This window comes from Lolium perenne, chromosome 3 (genome assembly GCF_019359855.2).
Source record: "Lolium perenne isolate Kyuss_39 chromosome 3, Kyuss_2.0, whole genome shotgun sequence".
NCBI classification, from domain to species: domain Eukaryota; kingdom Viridiplantae; phylum Streptophyta; class Magnoliopsida; order Poales; family Poaceae; genus Lolium; species Lolium perenne.
In genome coordinates, this window is record NC_067246.2 from 220,780,965 (window position 1) to 220,802,880 (window position 21,916).

General features: G+C 44.2%; 2 protein-coding genes across 3 annotated transcripts; one reads left to right on the forward strand and one right to left on the reverse strand.

Annotated features, from left to right (window-relative positions):
• The first annotated feature begins 8,026 nt into the window (after positions 1 to 8,026).
• LOC127343436 (uncharacterized) lies at positions 8,027 to 14,440 on the forward strand. Of its 2 annotated transcripts, XM_051369572.2 has the most exons (10): positions 8,028 to 8,429; positions 8,529 to 8,606; positions 9,644 to 9,776; positions 10,029 to 10,315; positions 10,411 to 10,513; positions 11,881 to 11,981; positions 12,312 to 12,486; positions 13,078 to 13,248; positions 13,948 to 14,048; positions 14,124 to 14,440. In XM_051369572.2, exons 1-10 carry the CDS (start codon positions 8,094 to 8,096, stop codon positions 14,187 to 14,189), a joined length of 1,551 nt encoding a protein of 516 aa, XP_051225532.1. In that variant the 5' UTR covers positions 8,028 to 8,093; the 3' UTR covers positions 14,190 to 14,440. The 2 variants fall into 2 exon arrangements, with proteins under 2 accessions (XP_051225531.1, XP_051225532.1); XM_051369571.2 differs by having other exon boundaries at positions 8,027 to 8,429; positions 9,644 to 10,315.
• A 731-nt stretch (positions 14,441 to 15,171) lies between these two features.
• LOC127343438 (uncharacterized) lies at positions 15,172 to 18,961 on the reverse strand. The gene is made up of 5 exons (XM_051369573.2): positions 18,289 to 18,961; positions 17,558 to 17,743; positions 15,926 to 16,021; positions 15,686 to 15,838; positions 15,172 to 15,595 (listed from the first exon to the last, which is right to left on the reverse strand). The coding sequence occupies exons 1-5, from the start codon at positions 18,769 to 18,771 to the stop codon at positions 15,464 to 15,466; spliced, it is 1,050 nt and encodes a 349-aa protein (XP_051225533.1). The 5' UTR covers positions 18,772 to 18,961; the 3' UTR covers positions 15,172 to 15,463.
• Between the last annotated feature and the right edge of the window lie 2,955 nt (positions 18,962 to 21,916).

Below are 21,916 nucleotides of genomic sequence, written 5' to 3' on the forward strand. Positions count from 1 at the left end.
ATTCTTGGTTAGTTTCTGGACACCATATATGAATTTTTAATAAGCCAAAGAAATATGATTGACTTTATAATTTTTACATATCCGAACCAGCTGTATAGAATTAAAGAAGGCTTATTAACCCTTCTAACATATCGAAGCAATAATTACATACATACTCCCTCCGTTCCTAAATATTGGACGTTTTGGGAGTGCAATTTGTACTCCCAAAACATCTTATATATTTGGGAACATAGGTTGTAAGTAGGAAAACTCTAAAAATAAATCTCACATATACCTGTGCTAAAGATTCTTCTCTCCATGAAATGTCTGATATGTAGTACTTCTGGAGGCACAATAACATTTGCATATATACATGATTCCAACTCGCTAATAGAAGTATATTACTGTGGTAGCACCGTAAAATTGGAGGTAAAAATGAAAATATAAGACGTTCACCACATCTGGGACAGAGAGGGTAAATGTCTTTCCAGTGGGAAAATAGCTACCCGATGAGCACCTTCACGTTTGTGCCTATGTACAGCAATCAGTTCAGAGTTTGGAGTCCTACACCTTGTAGGAGCAGGCTCAATGTTGCAATATCAGTCAATTGACCGTTAAACTCAAGAAAAGTATCTAGGTTCTAAGAAATTTCTCCTACAACTTGTTTCTAGACTATTCTGTGTTATAGTGAGCACATATATATTGAAGAGCTTCGACAAGAGAAATGAATATTCACTATTTTTTGTGAAGGAATAAACGAAAGCATAATAAGACACTCCTTACAGGTAGTCAAGGGGTCAATTTGAGGTGTATGGTAGAGAGAGCTGTTGAAATTTATTTGTATAAAACATGCACATTGTATTTTGCATCCAAGGACAACCTAAACGGCCCATACAGAAATAGGGAAATTCATTGCAATCAGGAATTCAGGGAATTCTCCTCTTAGTCGTGACAATTGTTTCAATGCACCTCAAGAAAGTTCGATAAATCCCGCACAATATATATTGTCAGTTCCATGCGTGTGATTGCAGATAATAATCAGTTTGGAACCTAAATATGAATTTTTATAATGCTCTATAATAACTTGGTGGTCTCAGTCTGTTCCCATCCTCCTGGAAAGACGATGAACTGGAAAGGAGAAATACAGCTAGGACCACATTGCTCGTTCTAAATAAAACATACAATCAACAAACTATGCATGTTCCAAAAAATAATACAATCAGGCAAGAGATGCTAGATAGATGTCTTTGTAGTACCCAAATGTAGACAAAGGTATGGAAAGGGAAGGGATCCAACTTGACAACCCAAAGCATTAACTAATTCGGTGGTGTCTTCGGCAGACATGTTCAAAGCACAATGAGAGACTTGTTGAAATTAACCTTTAATCCAGTGGATCTAGAAAATCTGTCAAGGATATCCTTTAAAGCAATGACTTGATCCATTTCAGCAGACATGGTACCTTTCACGTTGAACAACTGAATATTAAAGAAAAGATAGGGTGTTAAACATGCAAATACAACATCTACTGTAAAGAAGCAACGCACATTCTCTTGATTTTTTGAAAGAAAAAGAAAATAGCAGTGCCAAACACCGTACAGATAATAAATGCAAACTAATTTCTTTATGTAATTTTAACAAAACCCTTGGGCAGGCAAGAAAAGGCAACTATTACAACTTACTCACTTATTCAAGGTGCAAAACTTAAGCTACCTGAGAGGAAATATAACTTAATAAAGCAAGCACTTAATTTCCAAGAGGGCCTACCGAAAATGTTATTGCTATAGTTAATTGGCATGAGTATGCAATATTTAGCCTCTATGCATGGATATATAAACTTATTTCAGTGTAGCTGAAAATCATTGTAGCCAACCAAAGTTTCATCGTCCTTGTTCAGTATGCAAGCTTGTATATGTTTCATCCTTGAAGAAGACAATTTAAAAATATCTATTTTATATGAGCAGCAGCTATCCTTGCTCAACAGACATCAGTGCATAGAACGACTACTCTGAGAATATTTTTTCTATAAATATTGATACAGAGTTTTCCTGCGTCGGGCAAAAATCATAGATTACCTGACCAACTGAAATATCCATATACATTACACATGCTACACTGCCCCTTATTGATGTCAAAAGAAAAACTACCGAATAGATCTGAGGTAACATAACTCTGAAGGAAGGGAAATAAGGTAGATCTGAAATAACCACAAATTAGAGAAGCAGTTCAAACTAATACTTGCACATAATGACATCCTATTGATGTAGCAGGAATCTTCAATATATAATGGATGGAAAATCAAAAAAAGGTGGACTACCTGAAGTTTTATGCACACAATTACACGAACAAGTAAATTCCAAAAAAAAATCCAAATTGAGCGACACATGAATGAAGAATAAAGTAAAGACATCATACACATGTTAGATCAGTATTAATAGATAAACATGTACAGCAAAAAAATAGTATACTTATTCTGTAGGAGCTGCAAGATTCAATAACAGCACCTGACTTGCATCTGCAGTAGAGCCCGTTCTTTTTCTTCCATACCAGCAAAAACATCATCTAATCGAAGTTCATCTTCAATCTAAGAACTGATTTTCTCTTAAGAGTAAAAAAACAGCATCTAATGGAAGTTCATCTTCAATCTAACAACTGATTTGCTTTTAAGTGCCAAAAAAATCATTACAACTGGTGAAGCCAGGCACCGAAACATTGATAATTGGAAGGCGTATCCTTCAAGTTGTGGACGAGGGTAATCCAGGTCGGTCTTCTGGATGGCACACTTCACTTCGATCAACCACAACCCACCGGGGAAAATCAGAAACCTAACGCTAGGCATCACGAAACAATTAGTGCACCTGTCCAGCGGCCATGTTTGCAAACTTCGATTCAAGTTGTCTGAAGGATACACAGCCGCCGCATCCCCATCCTCAGATCATCTTGTGTGTCCAAGGTAACCCGCTGGGCGCCTCCGCATGCTGATCGAGGTACGACGCGCTGCCTCCAGGCCGATCTGTGTCGCGGAAGGTGGAGGGGAGACGAATATAAAAGAATGTAGGTCGACACAGAGCAAGAGAGACGAAAGGGGAGAAGGAACACAACTTCACTTTGGGCCGCCTGCTTTGAGGGTTTCATATTTTTCGGCCCGGTAAACCACAAGGTGTCCAACTTAGTGTGCGGAGTAGCAGCCCAAGCAACTTTAGGCTGGCCCATTCATCGCGATTTGACGAAGTAAATTGGTCTAGCCTCGATGCGGGACAAACGGTACGATCTGGATCGTTGGAGGAGCGGATCAGACGGCTCAAAACTCTAAATCACTGCGGAGGCTCCTAGACATGTAGGGCGCGCCACCCCCTCTCTTTTGACCGTCGATCATCGAAATCACTTGATTCTTTCGCCCACCGACATATTCTGATCTAAAAAAATCACTATATATATGATCCCGAAGAGTTCTCAGGAAGAGAGCGCCGCGGGAAGACATAAACACGAAAACAGAGGCAGCAGCAGCGAAGATTGGAGGGGGAACTCCGCCGGATCATCGCCGATGTGATCTTGACCTTCTCCAACGTCTTCCTCATCATCACAACGATCAAGGGGGAATAGTCCACATCTCGACTACGGGTTTGTGGCAGTAGTTTGATCTATTTCTCTCATGTTCTTCATTGTTCTTAGTGTCATATGAGCTGTCCAACATGATTATGGTCATATTTGGAATACCTATGTGGTGAATATTTATTATATGATACGATACTATGAGATTTTGCTATTGAGTAACCATAAAACTCACTTAGCTAGGTGCGTCACATGGGCTCTTTTGGGCCTCAGGCCCCTCCAGGTGTGCTTCCAGGGCTCATGGTGCTTCTCTCGATGAAAATGACGCTCCAAACATCATAGCTCAATTTGACTCCGTATAGATCTCTGAAAGTGAAAAATACACAAAACAAGGAATTCATGTTCTGCAGAGTTATAAATCAAATAAAAAAGATCATTGGCAAGTCCCCATAAATCAATGTAAAACATGGTATTATTATCATATATGTTGTAAATATATGAGAATTTATTCTAATAAAGGACAAAGTTCATTCTAATAAAGGATAAAGTTCATTCTAATAAAGGACAAAGTTTCGAGCATTTGTTAATGTCCACTACAACTTAAAAGAGAGAATAGTCAAGTGAACCTATGAACCCCAGTCCAATTTTAATCATAAGAAACATCTTTCCATCACTTTTATGTTACTTTTTATTTGCAGTACTATTTTAATTCAAAAATACAAAAATATTTTTATTTCTTATTTGCACTCAAAATCCCAAAAAAAACAAACTTTTACCGCTTTTACTTAGTTTATTTCAGTTTCTGAGTTTACTTTACTTCAGTTATTACTATATTTATTTTTACTTACACGAAATCTTGTGCTTGACAACCACACGGTGGACTTGGGGACACAAGGCTTTTTTGGCAGGATTGCTAGAAGAAGAGAGAGGGAGACAATTCTTTACGCTATTCTCCGAGAGTTCGATATAAACCCTCGAGTCACCCTTGTGGGGACACACAACACTATGCACTTGGAGTCCCAACTTCATCAAAGGTCAACTGAGTAGCGAGAGCTACAAGACAGTTTAGGGTTCGCAGCTCGTGCGCGGCTTTGATGCCAGGTGGTGTAAGTTGGAACAATGGGCCCGAAACTAGAGATGTGTTTGTTGCACCAACTTTGTGTAGATGATGAGTCTCCTCTCATGTGCTGACTTTTTATCCTGGTTTACCTCATAAATTGAGAAATGTGTAGTAGTTCATATGCATTTTACGCGACTTTCGCCTTTACTTAAGGGCGTGTTTGGTAGGTTGCACATATTTCCTGCACCACTGGCGCGGTGGGAAGAAGCCCCCTGCGCGTCTAAGATGGGCCATGGGCAAAAAAAAACACGTTGTTTGGTGGACTGCGTAGTTTTTTTTGGCCCGGTGGAGATTTGGGCTCTGCCCGTTTGGTAGGTCGGTTTTCAGGCCTAGTAGCAACCTAGAACGGCGCCACTATTGTTTGGTTGCAACCCAAAATCCGCTTCTGGTTACCTCTTCCCTTCAGTGGTGAGGTTACCAGCGATCAACAAGCAAGAACACAATCATAGACGACACACAACTTAGCATTGATCATAGACGACACAAGTTCACGACACACCATTGTCCAGACACGCTCATAGTTCAGGACACAGCAAACATGATCATAGTTCAGCACACTTGACACGAACAACAACAAGACACGACATGGTAGCAGGTTAGCTTCAGACATGATGCTTGGAGACAACGCACTTGGTGTCATCGCCATGGTACGGGCACCTGCTTATCACCTCAGTGCAAGTGTGGTCAAAGATGACCACACTATACTCGAAGGAGGACACCTTCTTGAAGGTGAGGAACTGGTCTACCCTGAGCTGATGGGCGATGGCGAAGGCCGCCCACCCCTGGTTGATGAATGCGCCATTGCCTTCTCTCATCGTACGTAGTCATCCTCCAGTTGCATCCAGTGTTGGTGGTACCGATGATGTTGGAAGGATTTCTCTGAACCACTTGATGAAAGCTTGAGGGATCAGGAGCCGGCCGAAGGTGAGCTTGAAGATGATGCGAAGGAAGTGGTCCGGCCCTACGTCATTGTGGAAGTGGCCGATGTTAGCCGACCTGCCATGATGTTTCTTCGCCGGTCCCTCGGCGGGAACCTCAGAAGCATGATCTTCTCAGTCTGCCAAAAGAACACATGCCATTAGAGGTGTGCCTGCTCACTAGTAGTTTAGATGAAAATGGACACTGATAACATTACTAAGGCCTCATACATTGCCTCACACGGCAGGCATAGGGAGTGGCCACAAACTAAGTGTAGTGTGCAACGACTGTGGCACACATGACTAAGTTTGAGGCCACCACCTAGCCTTTCATTGTGCCTTTGTTGAATCATTGGCCAACGCAAATGAGGCCTCAACATTTGGTCACATGGCAGGCAGAGTGACTGTCACCAAACTAAGTCTAGTGTGCAACAAATATGGCACACATAACTAAGTTTGAAGGCAGCACCTTGCCTTCCATTGTGCCATTGTTCAATCATTGGCAATGCACTAGACAAACCAAAACGGGGCCTCATATCTAGGATCACACGGCAGGCAAATGAATATCCCCAAACTAAGTCTAGTGTGCAACGAATATGGCACACATGACTAAGTTTGATGGCAGCACCCTGTATTCCGTTGTGCCATTGTTCATTCATTGGCCAATGCAGAACTGAAGAAGCAGAAATATGCAAAGCAAGGTAGCAGAGGCCTCATACTATGAGAACATATGGAGGGGATGTTTGATCAGAACCAATGGCATGGTCATGTTCAGTCATGCCATAGGTTCTGATAAATCATCTCCTCATACTATGATCTCAGGTTATAATCATCGGACTAGTTCAATCAGAAAGAACACAAGTAGCAGTTCAAATTGAGTACATTACGAGTGATACTTAAGGTATATTACAAATTTTACTTAGGGTACATTACAAATTCTCCTACAGTACATCTAGAACACATTCATCACTCATTACAAATAGCTATGATCCTCTTGAGCTTATCCTTGATTGCAAAGTTCACTTGAAGCAGGCCGTATATGTCATACTCTGGCTTTCTCTTCTCAGCCTCTGTTTCTGCCTCCCATTTCTGTTTCTTAGCCCTCATCACTTGTGCCTGTGTTCTCTGCAGATTCTTGAGTAGAGCAACTTCGTTCTTCAAATCCTCCCAGTTCTCTTGCGTCTAAATAAACTTGCGTGACTCAGCTTAATCTTTCGCATATCAATCACAACAGGCTAAACCCCAGCATAAAAAACTTTTCCCCTATTAGCATGCACCGTAAAATCTGATAGTTTCACCAATCGACAGTCTGATCTATAAAGGATCTACCACGATTGGAGATTAGAGTAACAAATCTAAACTAATCGAGGCCTTGAACAACAAGAACTGGACAAGAACAGCAAGCAATGGCGACGGACACCTTGCCAACATCTATCCCAACCCTATCCTAATGAAAACCCTAACAGATCTAATGTGCATTTCGTCGCAAATGCTCGAGCATAGCCTGTTCTGGCACACCGAGTAAGAAGATGAGAAGCAGAGGTCGTTACCGCCATTGTTCCGGCCGAGGACGAGGTCGAGTTCGCGGCCGAACTCAATATGCCGATGAAGACTACGGATCAGGTTGCGGCCGATGTCGCGGTGCTTCTCACCGACGTCTCCTCCTCCGGTACTGGTGCTCCTCCTTACGGCGGTGCGGTGGATTGGTCGGCGGGAGGGGAACCACCTGGTGATGTGACAGTTTTGGGGTGGTGAGAGTGAGATCGCGAGTGAGAGGAAGGAGAGAGGAGCGGTGATGCTAATTATGACGGTGTTCCTGAAGGGACACGGTGTTTCCGTCTCCCTTCTCCACGCGTGCAACCTTCTCGCCACAACGGGTCTGACTTCAGAGAAACTGTCATTCCAGACGTTCCTCCAGAGCTTGTCCGAGGGATGTTTTGAGAATCGGTTCATGCAAGAACGTGGCTGCCACAGGTAACCACACGGACCAAAAATTATTCCAAACCAAGGGCCGTCCAAGCTACCAAAACGCGCCTTAATGCCTTGTTTACTTCTAGTGTATTTATGGGGATGGGAGGGGATTATTTCGTATCCCGGAAAATCCCCAGTGGTCCGTTTACTTCTCCGGTTTTGAACGAAAAAATCCCGAGATATCCCCTCCCATCCCCTCCTATCCCCACATTTTTTGCCTAAATTAAAAATTCTCCATCATACTAGTGTATTTTTGGGAAGGGTATTTGAGGGGATTGGATGAACACTAAATCCCCTCCCATCCCCATACCTATTAGGAAGAAAAATACGAGAGAAATAAACAAGGCCTAAAGGAAACAATCAGTCAGTTTTCGTTAGCAGCAACATTACTAAGACCGACACAAACGTGGCCGCCGGGGTTAACCAGCGCAACATGGAACCACCGCTGCCCACACAAACCGGTCGGTCGGACCCGGACGGGGGTGGTAAAAACCAAATCGGAGACGAAGCAGAACAGACGAACACCCCAGAAGCGAGGACTCCAACCGCCGAACGCCATGCCGCCGCTCCACGGCGCCAGCCTCCGCATCCTCCTCGCCGGCGCCGCCGTCGCGCACCTCTCGTCCTCCCCCGTCGCGCGCGCCTCCCCGTGCGCGCCCCCCGCGCCGCTGCGGCTCCGCGCCTTCGCCTCCTACAGCGCCTCGGAGCCTCCGCCTCCGCCTCCGCCGCCGCCCCCATCCTCGCCCTCGCGGGTCCTCGCCTCTGCCGGTGCCGCATGCGACTGCGAGCCGGGGGCGAAGCCCGCGATCTGCACCGCTGACGAGCTGCACTACGCGCCCGTGCCCGGCTCGGACTGGCGGATCGCGCTCTGGAGGTACCGCCCGCCGCCTGAGGTGCGTGCGTGCTTGCTCGTGCGGGTAGAGTGGTGGACGCGGCTTCGTTAGGGTTGCTTTTGTGTCGTTTCATGCTTCGTGTTCATTTGGCTTGTGCAGGCGCCCAAGAGGAACCACCCACTGATGCTGCTCTCGGGAGTGGCTACCAATGCCGTGGGATTCGACCTGTCGCCTGGGGTGAGTTCATCTATATGACGCTTCAGTTGCTGAAGAAATTCATATGATGTTTGATTCATTTCTGTAAATTGCTTTTGGCATGGTTTGGGGCTTTTATAATGGAAACTGGAAAGTAATAAGTGCATTTCGGTTAGAAGAAAAATTTATAATGTTTGTTGCAAATGCAAATTGACACATATCCCCGGGGAGTAGCTTAGGTTAGAGTGGAATTAAAATGTAACAGCTCCCTGTCAAAATTCCAGAAAGGAAAATTTAAGACCGTATCATGCAGTAAACACAAAATTTATTCTTCTAAAGAAGTCTGTATCATATCTATTGGCATATTTATTGTTTTACTCGTATTGCTACTTCAGTAAAATATCTGGTGGGATATAGCAATCAGCAGACCTTACACTGTCGAAATTTCAGAATGTTCACATGTTGTAAAGAAATTTGGTGCGAACAAAAAATAGTGTCTAATTGCATTGCTGATGGTTATGACTTCATAGTTGCCAATATGAATTTTGTTAGCACAGCAGCATCTGTCAACTTGCATAACTAATGGAACTGGAGTTAGGGCAGCTAGACAGTAATGAAGTGCGTTATCTTGCAAAATATCTTCATACTAGACAGTAATGAAGTGCGTTTTCTTGCAAAATATCTTCATACTTTCAATTTTCTCCTAAGTGTTCCAGCGATTATTTACCGATGTTGTTGACTTCTTGTACAAGATTTAAAAAGGAGAATGTGTAAAACTTGTGAAGTTTGCAGTTAAAATAATAATTTCCGCTCTTGTAGGGTCAAATGGAAGATGTAGTTGCCGCTGGGCTTGTATCACTTGAATCAAACTATTTTAAAAAATTATTCCTGCCCTTTTTTTTTTGTTGTATTCCTTTGGAAAGCTTAGTTCATGGATTGTTCCCTGTCTTGTTTTGTATTCTATGTTAATATGTGTTACACTCAATAAAGAAAGAGTTATACATCGACCCACTGTCTTCCTTGTTACTGTTGTTCATGTTTACCATAGATTTCCATTGATACGTATCAATTGATGTCAGGCTTCCTTTGCCCGTCATATGTCTATGCAAGGGTTTGATACATGGATTGTTGAGGTGCGTGGTGCAGGCCTCAGCACACGTGGATCAGAATTAGCTGCGGCTAGCACCAAGTCTGACTTGTCCCCTAATTCAGGTGTGGATGAAATTTCGACAAAGAAAGTAAATGTTGTTCGTCCTGCTAAGGACATGTCAACTAATGAACCTCAAAGTGTTCAAGTGCCAGTACTAACAGACAAGAATATGGTAGAAACAAACACATCGGAAGAACCACAGCTGGTGACCAAGTTAACAAATGCTTTGGCACGATTGAGTGCAACATTTTCTGGTTATGTAAACGATAGCCGTCTGAGAAATATCGCTGACAGTTTTTTTGATCGAGTGACAGAACTTCACCCTGATGACTCATTAACTACTAGTATCGAGGAGGTTGCGGATAAAATACTAGGGTTGATGGAATTTCCACAGACGTCAGCTATATATGATCAAATTAGCCAATTAAGCCAGCGCCTAGTGAAGATTCTTGGGGAAGGTCAACAAAATGTTTCCCCTCGGTTATTTGGCTGGCAAGAACGCCTCTCTGCAACCATAGAAGATCTCCAGAAGCAGTTGGAGCTGATTATTAGCTATGATTGGGACTTTGACCATTACCTGGAGGAAGATGTACCTGCAGCGGTGTGTAGACATACCCTTTACTGTTAATAGATATTGAAGGTGCATTGGATGCCTTTGTAAGAACTAAGAAGTATGATGATTTTTTGTTTGTGCAGATAGATTATATAAAACAGCAGAGTGTAACCAAGGATGGAAAATTACTTGCTATTGGTCATTCTATGGGTGGAATCTTGCTGTATGCGATGATTTCAAAGTGTGGTATGTTTCATCAACCTGTCTTTGTTTGTGTTTTCCGTTAATCTTTCCTAGTGCTTGGCAAACAATATTTTCATTTAGCAATGGAATATTTCACATCTTCAACTAGAAGTGAGGCTAGGAAAGCTGAAGTATAACATACCAACATCTCACTACCATTGGTAACTGGAATTATTTGCACAGGCATCAATGGTGGCTTTTAAATTTTATTTGATTGTTTGACATGGGTCTCTGTAGCCTCTTAGTTATTATTCTTTGTATCAGGCCATTAAGTAGTAAAGCAGAGACAAAGTACTAAGTCAGGCAATACACTCCACCACGATATTAAGAAACTACGGCACCTTGTCTTGTCTGCTGTATCCAGGCGTCTTGTTCCTGCTAGTGTTTCCTTTAAGTAGAGCTTGCTGGATATTTGGTGAAATTGAATAGACTGCCATCGGGCATTGGTATTAAGCTTGTCTGTCTGATCATGTATAAGTTTAGCTCCAGAACACAGTTTGTTTGTTGTTATCCATCAAGCAAACGTTGGAACGGATTCTCCTTCCCTATCTGTGGAATTTGTTTCCTTCTGCTCTCTGTGTATCATCAAATGCCTATCACTGTCAGTTATATCCGTCAAGCATTGGAACGGATTCTCCTTCCTATCTGTGGAATTTGTTTCCTTCTGCTCTCTTTGTGTCATCAAATGCACCATACTTCTTGTTAGTGAAGTAGTCATGTCGTAGTCTATGAATAAGCATCTTCTCTCTTTGTGATGGGTGACCGGAACATCACTACATCAAGATATCTCTTATTGCATTCCAGGTACTCATTGTGCATCTGAGCATTGCTCAAATCCTGGCTAGATTTGAGATATGTGCAACCAAACTTGTGGACCGCATGTAGGGTCGCTGAGTCCATGGCGGCACACCATCGGCAGTACCAAACAAAGCCCATGACAACCTTTGAATTGCCCTCTTACTTAGCTCATATTAGATTTGGAATGCACAAAGTTCCAGGATTTTCTAAAACTTGAGCACCTTCCAACTGTCAGATTTGAAAAGGTCTGTTGTAGCAGTTTTCACACCTCGTCTCCTTGAAAGCTAATCTCTATCACTTTCAGTTATATGTTTTAGTTTCTTCTCTATTGCTACTCTGTAACATTGATTCCTTCTCAAGTTTTGGATAGTGTCTAGATACATCCAAAGTTAGACAAGTCTAAGATATCCTTCATTGGACGGAGGGAGTAGTATATATCTTCCATTACAGACACCCGTGTGATTTGTAGCATTGTGTTCTTGTAATTTGTTCTGCAAAGTTTGCTTTTGTATCAGATGATTGGATATTATTACCAAGACATGCTTTACTAACTCCTTTTCCTGCTTCACAAGCATTCGAAGGGGCTGATCCAGAGCTGGCAGCAATTGTCACACTGGCCTCATCAGTTGACTACACAACATCCAACTCCTCGCTCAAGTTGCTAGTGCCTCTTGTAAGTTGACCATCAAGCAGGTTGACATATTTAATACATACTCCCTCCATTCCAATAAGTAAAGGCTTATAGATTTAGTCAAAAGTCAACATCCTCTAAGTTTGACCAATGTTATAGACAAAAGCATTAACACTTAGGATACCAAATCAATATTAGTAGATTCACTGTAAAGTACATTTTCATAATATGTTTGTTTCATGTTGTAGATGTTTATATTTTCTTTTTATTTGGTCAAACTTTGTAAGAATTGACCTTTGACTAAATTTATAAGCCTTATTCATTGGATCGGAGGTAGTAGACAAGAACCTAATCTTTGTCATTGTTTATTAGGCAGATCCAGCAGAGATGTTGCGTGTTCCTGCTATCCCACTGGGAACGTTACTATCAAGCACTTATCCTATATCGTCTCGGGCACCATACATTTTGTCACTGCTGCGGTCTCAAATTTCAGCCAAGGACATGATGGACCCTGAACTACTTTCGAAGCTCATCTTGAATAACTTCTGTAAGTCAAGACCTATATTGTCTTCTACTCTTCTCTATAGAAGGCGTCGACTTACAGTAGGTACAAGTATAATATGAACCTGTGATATGGTCAGATAAGACAAGAAGTCACATAATTTATACGCATGAACTCAGGATTGGTATCTAGCAATGCCTGCATGAAGCCGGTCTGTTATCTCTTAAAAAGTTTCATCTAGTGGAAGGTGATAGATTTAACGTGTTAGATGTTATCCATACAATGTTTTGTGTGTATGGTGCTATTCTTCAATTTAAAGTTCATGTTACCATTTGCAGGTGTATGAAATCTATTTTCTTAGAGAACATGCAAACCCTTTGCATATATTTTCATTGAGAGAGGTCAATTTGATTATTACTCTTTGTAGGATTATGCAGTTGTGCACTAAACTAGTAAGATGTGACTTATTCTAAGATCAATTTCGTAAAGATAAGTTCATCTGCAGACTTTAAGCAAGGTTTACCAAACTGACAAACTCCACAGGAATATTGACCATGATAGTTCGTCTTTGTATAATGCGTTTTACTGTGAAAGCTATCAACATTTCTTGTGACAACTTGATGATGCAATGTTCAGGCACTGTACCAGCAAAAGTGTTATTACAGCTGACGACTGCTTTCCGTGATGGTGGGCTGCGAAACAGGGCTGGTACCTTTTTCTTCAAAGAGCATTTGCGGAAAATCAAAGTTCCTGTGCTTGCCCTTGCTGGAGACGAGGATTTGATTTGCCCCCCAGAAGCTGTTTACGGTATGGCAATGTCTTTTTTAATGTGTCGCTTTGCAACGTTCAAGAACCCAGAATGTCAATATCGTAGTCATTGCATCTTATTGTTTAACTGGGGCTGAGCTCAAGCTAGGATGCCTAGGGTCACCAAGGCTCCATGATGTGCTCAGAACGTACTACTTGGCACCACTTCACATTTTTGCTATCTGGGTTATCCCAGCAAGTGGGTGGTGGTCACAATGGACGTGGACTCTATCTGCCATGTCCTAAGATTGGTACCAGTCCTAAGACAGGTGAATTTACAAGGTTGGGGCACTGCTTTAGGAGAGAGGGTTGGCTGGCCCTGGCCGTGGCGCCAGGGATCAGAGTGAGAGAAGGATGGGGATGGGGATTAGATCTTTGCTTAGCTTATTCTCATTCATGAATTCCGAGTGTTTGTAAACAAAGGGCTACATGTAGCTCGGCCTCCGTTTGAAGTTTCCCCTATCCTATCTTCCTATTTAAGCTTACTAACTAAATAAATCACCATACCATTCTCATATTGTAAAAAAAAACTAGTCTCCTGAATAGTGATTCCTGGGAACGAATCCTAGCTTTGGTCATGTGCATCTGGGCCTTACCTAATGCCTATGACACTATCATTGTTTGATTGTGAGTTACTTCTGAATTTCGTTTGGGAATCTACTACTTGTAGTATTAAGTGACGTTTCGTCATATTTGCAGAAACCGTGAAGCTAATTCCTCAGCATTTGGTCACCTATAAAGTTTTTGGCAAACCTGAAGGACCTCACTATGCTCATTATGACCTGGTTGGAGGACGGAAGGTACGTGCGTATAACTGGTATTTAAGGGATGGAGCTCAGTCTCTGATTCTTACAGTGCTCTCTGCTATCGTGCAGGCCCTCCATGAAGTGTACCCTTGTATAATAGAGTTCCTCTCTCAACACGACGAAGTGTCTTCTTAAACTCTTACTATCCATATACATCAGAACTGTACCACACCGTTGCAGGATGATCGTCCTATATTGGAATCGGATGATACTGTTTTATCACAAAATGGCAATGGTAACAGACGTGTATTTTTCTGTCTCATTTCCACAGGCCAAGCTTCTAGTTTAGTTCCTCACAACAGTTGATCATCAGTGTAGTGTGTCACACTGTCACCTGTAAATGCTCTGTACATTACCAAATGGAGGAATTGAAGAGAATTCACTAATTTTGCTCTTCGTGTCTACCCTGGTACCGATAATTGCAAAGTATGCTGCCGATGATCATCTTTGTACCGGTGAGAGCACTTACAAGACGAACCGTGGCTGCGCAGTGGGTGTCTGTCTTGCCGGGTAGACGGTACTAGTAGGATTGATGGATTGCTCCTTCAACTTATGTTTGTGGGGTCTTTGATCAAAAGAACAACACAGTCTTCTTTGCGCTTAATGCTACCCCTCGATATGATTGAGTGCTCCTTTAATTCATAGGATAGGAAAATTGTAGAAATAAAAAAAAACATAGGATTAGTGTCATGCTTAGTTGAATTCTGTAGGAATGTGAGTTCTTTGGTTGTGTCGATCTCATGTTTTTTCCTATAAGATTTCTATAGGGTATGTTCCTATAAATCAAACAACTAGTGTAGGAAAAAATCTCATATAATTTAAATTCACATCCTATACAATTCCTATGAATCGAAGGAGCCAAGGAGCCTGAGTATGGCTGGGATCGAGTGGCAAATCTTTCCAGGGCTTCCACTTTAGTGGTATTATTTAGTTTTCCACTTTAGTGGTATAATTTAATTTGCACAAGACGCTTATCCTTTTTTCCTCTAAGCAATATATTGTCAATATATTAGCATTGTATAATATTGTCTTGTCGTAAGTTCGAATTCACACTCACCTAGCTCGTTGGTAGTCACAATTCATGCAATATGGATCTTTAAAAAAAAATACTTGTAGATAGCCCAAAAGCTTAAACCAACTTCATTTCCAGTCAAACCCCAGACAGGAAGGTGTATCGACTGAACAAAAAACAACTGATTTACTCCTGCAAAACCTTTTTGCATCACCCATGTCAAAGGAGTGAAACCACATATTTGATAAGAGCTGGCCCTCGATATAGCATTTCTCTGGAAATGCAAAAGAATGGATGTTGTGTTTATACAATAATGCATGTGACGGACTGTACAAGACACAACAAGCATACTTCTCAGCTTCCAACCAGGTACACAATAGGCGTATCCTGGAGTTGTTCAAGTCTTGCTGACAGCAGTCTTGCAAACCGGGCAAACGTTCTTCTGAGAAAGCCATTGCTTGATGCAGTAGACATGGTAGCTGTGGCCACAATGCAGCCTCCCCATCTCGTCATTTGCTTCAAACTCCTCCTGAAACGCACACCAGAACAGAAATGGTTTAAACACCAGACGCAGGATATGAATGCTGGGAACTACAGAGGGAAGAGGTTAAGAGCATACTTGACAAATACTGCACTTCTTTTCTACTTCCGTTGGAAACCGGAATGAGGAATCAAAGGCTGGGTGCTTGACCTTCCTAAGGTTGCGAATTATCTCGTCCTCACGTAGCCCTGTGTTGACGTGACCGATTCTTTCTCCAAGCTCAAGCAACTCCTGTTGAACAAAATCGGTTAATGGTGATGGAGATGCCAAGCGCTGATACACGGGAGCAGGACTGCACGGGAGGGAGGATAAACAGACCTCATAACTCATGTTATCAACATCGAGGCGCCAATCCTGGTACCGATCATACATACTCATTCCCCCCAACAACACTCTTGTTTGAAACATCATGATCTGCGATAAAAAAAAAGTTGAATCAAGTTCTGAAACTTGCACTCCCTGTTTGTAATGTCATTACATAGGAATCATTACGCCTCCATGCATTATGCTAGATTGTTTTCGATTACAATGTCCACCTAAAGTACCAAGTATGAAAGGATGAAGCATCATTTGCAAAAATGATATGGTCTGCACAAGTTGGCACTTTCAGCCCCGCAATTGACACGTATATTATTTCATATGTTTATTGGTAATAAAGACCATATAATTTTCTATGATTCTGAACAAGCAGATATCGTCCTTTATAATTGCTAGGAGCATGTGTGAATCCAATTTTCAGTTCGGTAGCTTGAGCGTTAAATAGATAACCATACTTGAGAAAACAGGAGTAAACAAGGTGGGAAAAGGAAGTGATAGGATGCGAAGAAACAGGAGTAAACTTTAATTCTTATCTCTTTGGGCAGAATAGCTTCAGCCAGAAAATGTCACCTGAGGATGTTACGTTACCGCACCTCCTATGTATCTCTCTGATAGATGCCCATAGGCTCAAGCCGGTAATGAAATATACTCCCTCCGACTCATAGTAAGTATCAGGGTTTTAGTTCTAATTTAAAACCCCAACACTTATCATGGATTGGAGGGAGTACCTTTTTGTCTAAAAGGAATAGCTGATCATAGGGAGGAAAAAAAGGAAATTGGTCGTTGTTCTTCATGTCACCAAATTATGAAACTAGGACCATCAGCTAGGTGAACAGGGAATGAGCACAGCACCAGATCTGATTATGACTGAAGCAACAGGGATATCATAAAGGGCCCCCGCTAAGCACCAAGGGCCCAGTTGAGTCAATCAGGCAGAAGAGCTGCGCACCATGGGCGACCGGGCGCTGAAAGCCATCATTCACGCACCAGAATGCCCATCCCTACCTACTGTACGATCCGCTAGAACAGCATGCCAAAAAGGAGAACGAATAGTCACATTATTGCTTGTCATGCTCAGGTGCTCCATTCCACCACACCTCTCCCCCCCGCTCCGAAATGGCATTGGTTTGAACACCGTTTGACCCCGCATCTCATCATGGGCATGGCCGCTCGGGTTCAGGACCGATTGATCCACTTTGGAATTATCGCAGGGCAAAGTGCATGGAAGATGTTGTTGAAAGGTCTCTTTCCAATCCATTGGCCCCATTCCATTCCTTCCTCTCCTGGATCATCCGGAGGAGCCACTTAACTATCGGTTAGTTAACCTCCGGGAAGGCCCGGACCTCACGTCACGTATGGTGCACGAAAGAAGCGAGTCAACCACTTCCAGCGGCCACGCCCGCCCAGGAAGAGCACAAACGTTGTCAGATCACGCCATGGATTAAACTAGTGTCATACGCACGGGAATCTCATGGCGACGTAATCGCGCACCAACCGGATTCGGCATTGGACGCACGCAGATGGAGGGAAGGCATATGATGCGGGGTGAAGTGAAGCTAACGCGATGCGATAAACTAATGCAGTGTGTTTACTGTTTACTGCTAACTGTAGTACTGGAGTAGTGTACCGTACCTCTTCTTCGAGGCCCCCGGGAGCAGGGCGGTACCCGCGCATCCGGCGGAGGCGGGCGGAGGGGAGCAGGTCGGCGCCGAAGAAGGGCCCGTCGAGGTGCGGCAGCGGCAACGGCGGCGGCGGCGACTCCATGAACGACGAGGATATCTGCTCCTGCATGCTCGCCCGCCGAGACAGGCACGGCCTCTGCAATCAACGATGGATGTGAGAAACGTAGCGTCATCAGCTCAAAGCTCGTCGTCTGCCAGTTTGGTGGCAGAAAGATTCCAGCCGCATACGGGGGCAAGGAGCATTCAGTATTGCCCGAAGAGATAGCATCGAACGTGTATAGTGGAGCACTGTTTCAGATGCTTAAATAGCAAGATGTAATTATGAGTGTGCGAACATTGCATTGAAGAACGCTCCTAATTGGTGGTTGTCAGGACTATGTAATGGCATAGAACAATTTGTAAAGAGCGCAAATGTGAAAATGGGGGAATTTCAGAGGAAAACAGGTAGCAGAAAATCTGAAAACTGATAAAAATAACACGGTTTCTTTCCAACAAGAGACAAAAAGAGTTCAAAAAGCGCAAATACGGCCCGCGCATAAGTAAAAAAAAAACTAAAAAAAAACATATGAACAGAAACTGAAATTAACCACCCACTATGAACAAGCAACCCATCGAAATGGACAAGCGGCCAACACGAAACAGATCCAAGCAAGCCAGAAAAGAAGCAAGCGAGCGACGCACCTCTCTGTGCGGCGGCCGCTCGGCCTCGCCGCCGCGGGCCCTGCCGAGCATCTGGTGCCGCGCGACCACGCAGTCCACGGAGGAGGCCTCGGCGGCGAACGGTATCCCGGGGGCGCACCACACGTCGGCGCCGATCCCTCCGGCCACGAGCCCCCCTCCTCCTCCGCCGCCGCCCCTCTCCTTTCTCTTGTCCTTCCCTTTCCGCCGCCGGCCGTGCCAGTCGGCGGAGGACCGCACGGCGGCCGCGGCCGCGGAGCCTGGGCCCGGCGCGTACGCCTGCGAGGCGGCGGCGGACGCGCAGCCCAGCCCGCGCAGCAGCGCCGCGGACGCGAACCCCTTCCGGCGCAGCAGCCCGTGCTCCGGCGCGGGTGGCGGAGGCAGCAGCGGCGGGGAGGGCGAGGCGTCCCCGCGGGGCAGCAGCAGGCGCCGGATCCCCCGCCGGCGCTCCGCCGTGGGCGAGCCGCCGCGGCGGTCACCGGCCATGCCTGGAGAGAGACAGGTGGGGGCAGCAATGGCACGGGGCAGCAGCGCCTGTGAGCGACGGGCAGAGCAGGACTGCAGGAGGATGCGTCTGCCTGCGTGTGTGCTTGCGGTTTCGTGATTGTTTGTTGTGTAGTGTGTGGAAGAGTAGTACTGGAGAAGTGGAGGGTGGCGAGGAGCGGTGGTAAATTCTTTTGTCCTGGATTCGGTGCGGCCCTGGATTTAAGGGGACGGATGTTCTTGACTACCCTCGCTCTCTCGTTTGGTGAGTTCCGAGCACCAAACACCACGGTCAAATAAAAACGCATACACATGGGTGTAGGGGTGCTTAAACAAATGTAGCATCAAGCATGTTTCCTTGCCACGAAATGCTGTGGGAGTGTGGATGGTGCGAAACGTCGGCGATTTTTTTTAAATAATACGATTTTATTATTATTTTCCAGGAATATTACGCGTTTCGGATCTATTTCAATTTTGTGACTCTGTCGGTCTACCGTGGGCCGATCGGCTCGTAGTATACCGATAGGGTGTCGGCTGCCTCTGGCCCGTCAGATAGCAGACTGGTTGGTCAGCTACCGACCAACTGGTCAGCTATCGACCAACTGGTCAGTAGCCGACCGATCGGTCAGCTATCGACCGACCGAGCTGCTAATATGGCCGATTATTTACATGGTTACGTTTAGGTTAGTTTAGGGCTCCTCCCACCTCGTCGGTAAATATTTTCCCGCATATATCTCCGGCGTACGACACACTCGGTAAAAAAATTCCTGGCCGTATCTCCCGCCACTATCTCCCGCCATATTTTTCCCGCCACTATCTCCCGCCACCGCTCTCCCGCCATATTTTTTCCGTCACTTTTCTCCCACCATATGTTCTCGCCTCGTTCTCGGATTTTTTTTCTATAAAAGCAGGGATCGACACTCTTCGCTGCACAAGTCCTTCTATCTCTCTCTATTTTCTGTTGGCTCACCCTTAGCTATCACGAGTGTGTCGTGCTCTGACTAGGAGTTTAGGCCGGTGAAGGCGAAGGCTGCAAGTTTGCCCCCGGATGTGACTGCGGAGCGATGTTGGTGCGGCCGTCTTGCTAAGGTTAAGCAGGTGGAGGATTTCTCTGATTGGTTCGGCATGAAAATTTTCATGTGTGCGAACTATGATCATAATCCACCCCTAAGTTCAGCTTCGTCGTCCACCAGGCATCTTTTCCCGCCGTCGCCACCCTTAGGTCAAAACATACCGACAGCCTGGTGGACGACGAAGCTGAACTTCGGGGTGGATCATGCTCATAGTTCGCACACATGAAAAATTTCATGCCAAACTGATCACAGAAATCCTCCACCTGCTTAACCTTCGCAAGACGGCCGCACCAACACCCTCCGCTCTCACACCCGAGGGCAAACTTGCAGCCTTAGCCTTCGTCGGCCTAGACTCCTGGTCAGAGCACGGCACGCTCATGGTAGCTAAGTATGGGACGGCAGGAAAAAGAGGGGTAGAAGCACCTGTGCAGCGAAATGTGTCGATCCCTGCTTTTTATAGGCAAAACTCCGAGAGCGTGGCGGGAAAATATGGCGGGACGGCGGTGGCGGGAGATCGGTGGCGGGAGAGGGGGAAAATATGGCGGGAAAGCGGTGGCGGGAAAAGAATGGGGGATACGTGTCGGGAGATATCATTCGTACTAACCCTAAACTAAATCTATGCAAATCATCGGCTGTTATATGGCCGGTCGGACAGCAGACAGCCGGTCGGTCGGTAGCTGACCAATTGGTCAGCTATCGACCAACTACTTTTCCCACCTGACATGGAGCAGCAATCAACGCGTAGTCGGATTTCTAAATACCGATCGGTCAGCTACTGACCGACCGGGTCACACTTTTAAAAATAACTGAAAGCGCGTGCTATTCCTGGAATTAAATAAATAATTCGTATTATTAAAAAAAAATCGCGCGAAACGTCTCACTGGAACAAAGTGTCATATAAAGTCCCACATGCAGATATAGGACGATGGAGAAAAAAAAACGCGGTGCCGTCTGCCAACAGGGTGATTACTTATATTAATAAAACTTCTTAATTCTTGGTGTAGAAGTGTGTCCGTACAAGTTTTTATTACGTCCGTGCACGACGTGCAGTGCGTTTTATTCCACACGTATGGTCACATTTACTCTCTCCATCCACAAAACAAAAGAGTGGACGTGCAGGAGACCCAAGACAACTTAAACAATTTGCAAAAACACCCCACCAGCTTTTAATTAGAGTAATTTTAATAGTATAGCCGATTGTTGGCTATAATCAAGATGTCATATCATCTATGGTTAACATGTAGTCAACAAGTACAATAGTTAGCTATAAGAATGTACTAATTTTTCAATGGATGGTCCATCTTTCATCCACACACCTTGCCTAGGAGCATGTGCTAGAGCTAGCTCTTGCAAAGAGCCCACTTACATTCTCTCTCATCTTCTCTCTCTTCTAACTAGGCACAAATATATTATTTTAATCCTGGTATCCAGCTGACTAGACCTTAGAGCAAGTTTAATAGTATAGCTAGCTGCTGGCTATAAGCATGGGTGGGCCCAGAACTTTGTAAATGGGTATTCAAAATAAATAAATAATACAAAGAAAATTGGAAAAAATGGTGAGGACACCAGGATTCGAGCACAAGACGTGCACATACAAGCCAACTACCACTAGCCAGCAGAACAACATACTATTTCTATCAATAAGTGGACTGGGCTATATACAATGTAATGATAATTGATAGCTGTATCATATGATTTGAAATTTTTGACAAATATTTTGGGTATTCACCTGCATACCCATGAATACACATAGGCCCGCCCATGGCTATAAGCCATGTGCCATATCATTTGTAGCTAATATAGAGCCAACATGTATAATAGTGAGCTATAATCATGTACTACTTTATTAATGAATGACCCACATTTCACTCTCACAAAATGCCTAGGAGCACGTGCTAGAGCTAGCTTTTGCATGAGAGCCCACTCCTCTTCTCTCTCCTCGTCTCTCACCTCCAACTAAGCATGAATATATTATTTTAACTCTTATAGCCAGCCGACTATGACTTATTATACTTGCTCTTATTGTACTTGCTCTTAAGCAGCTGAACCAGCCTTGCTGGTGCTTCGATTTACTC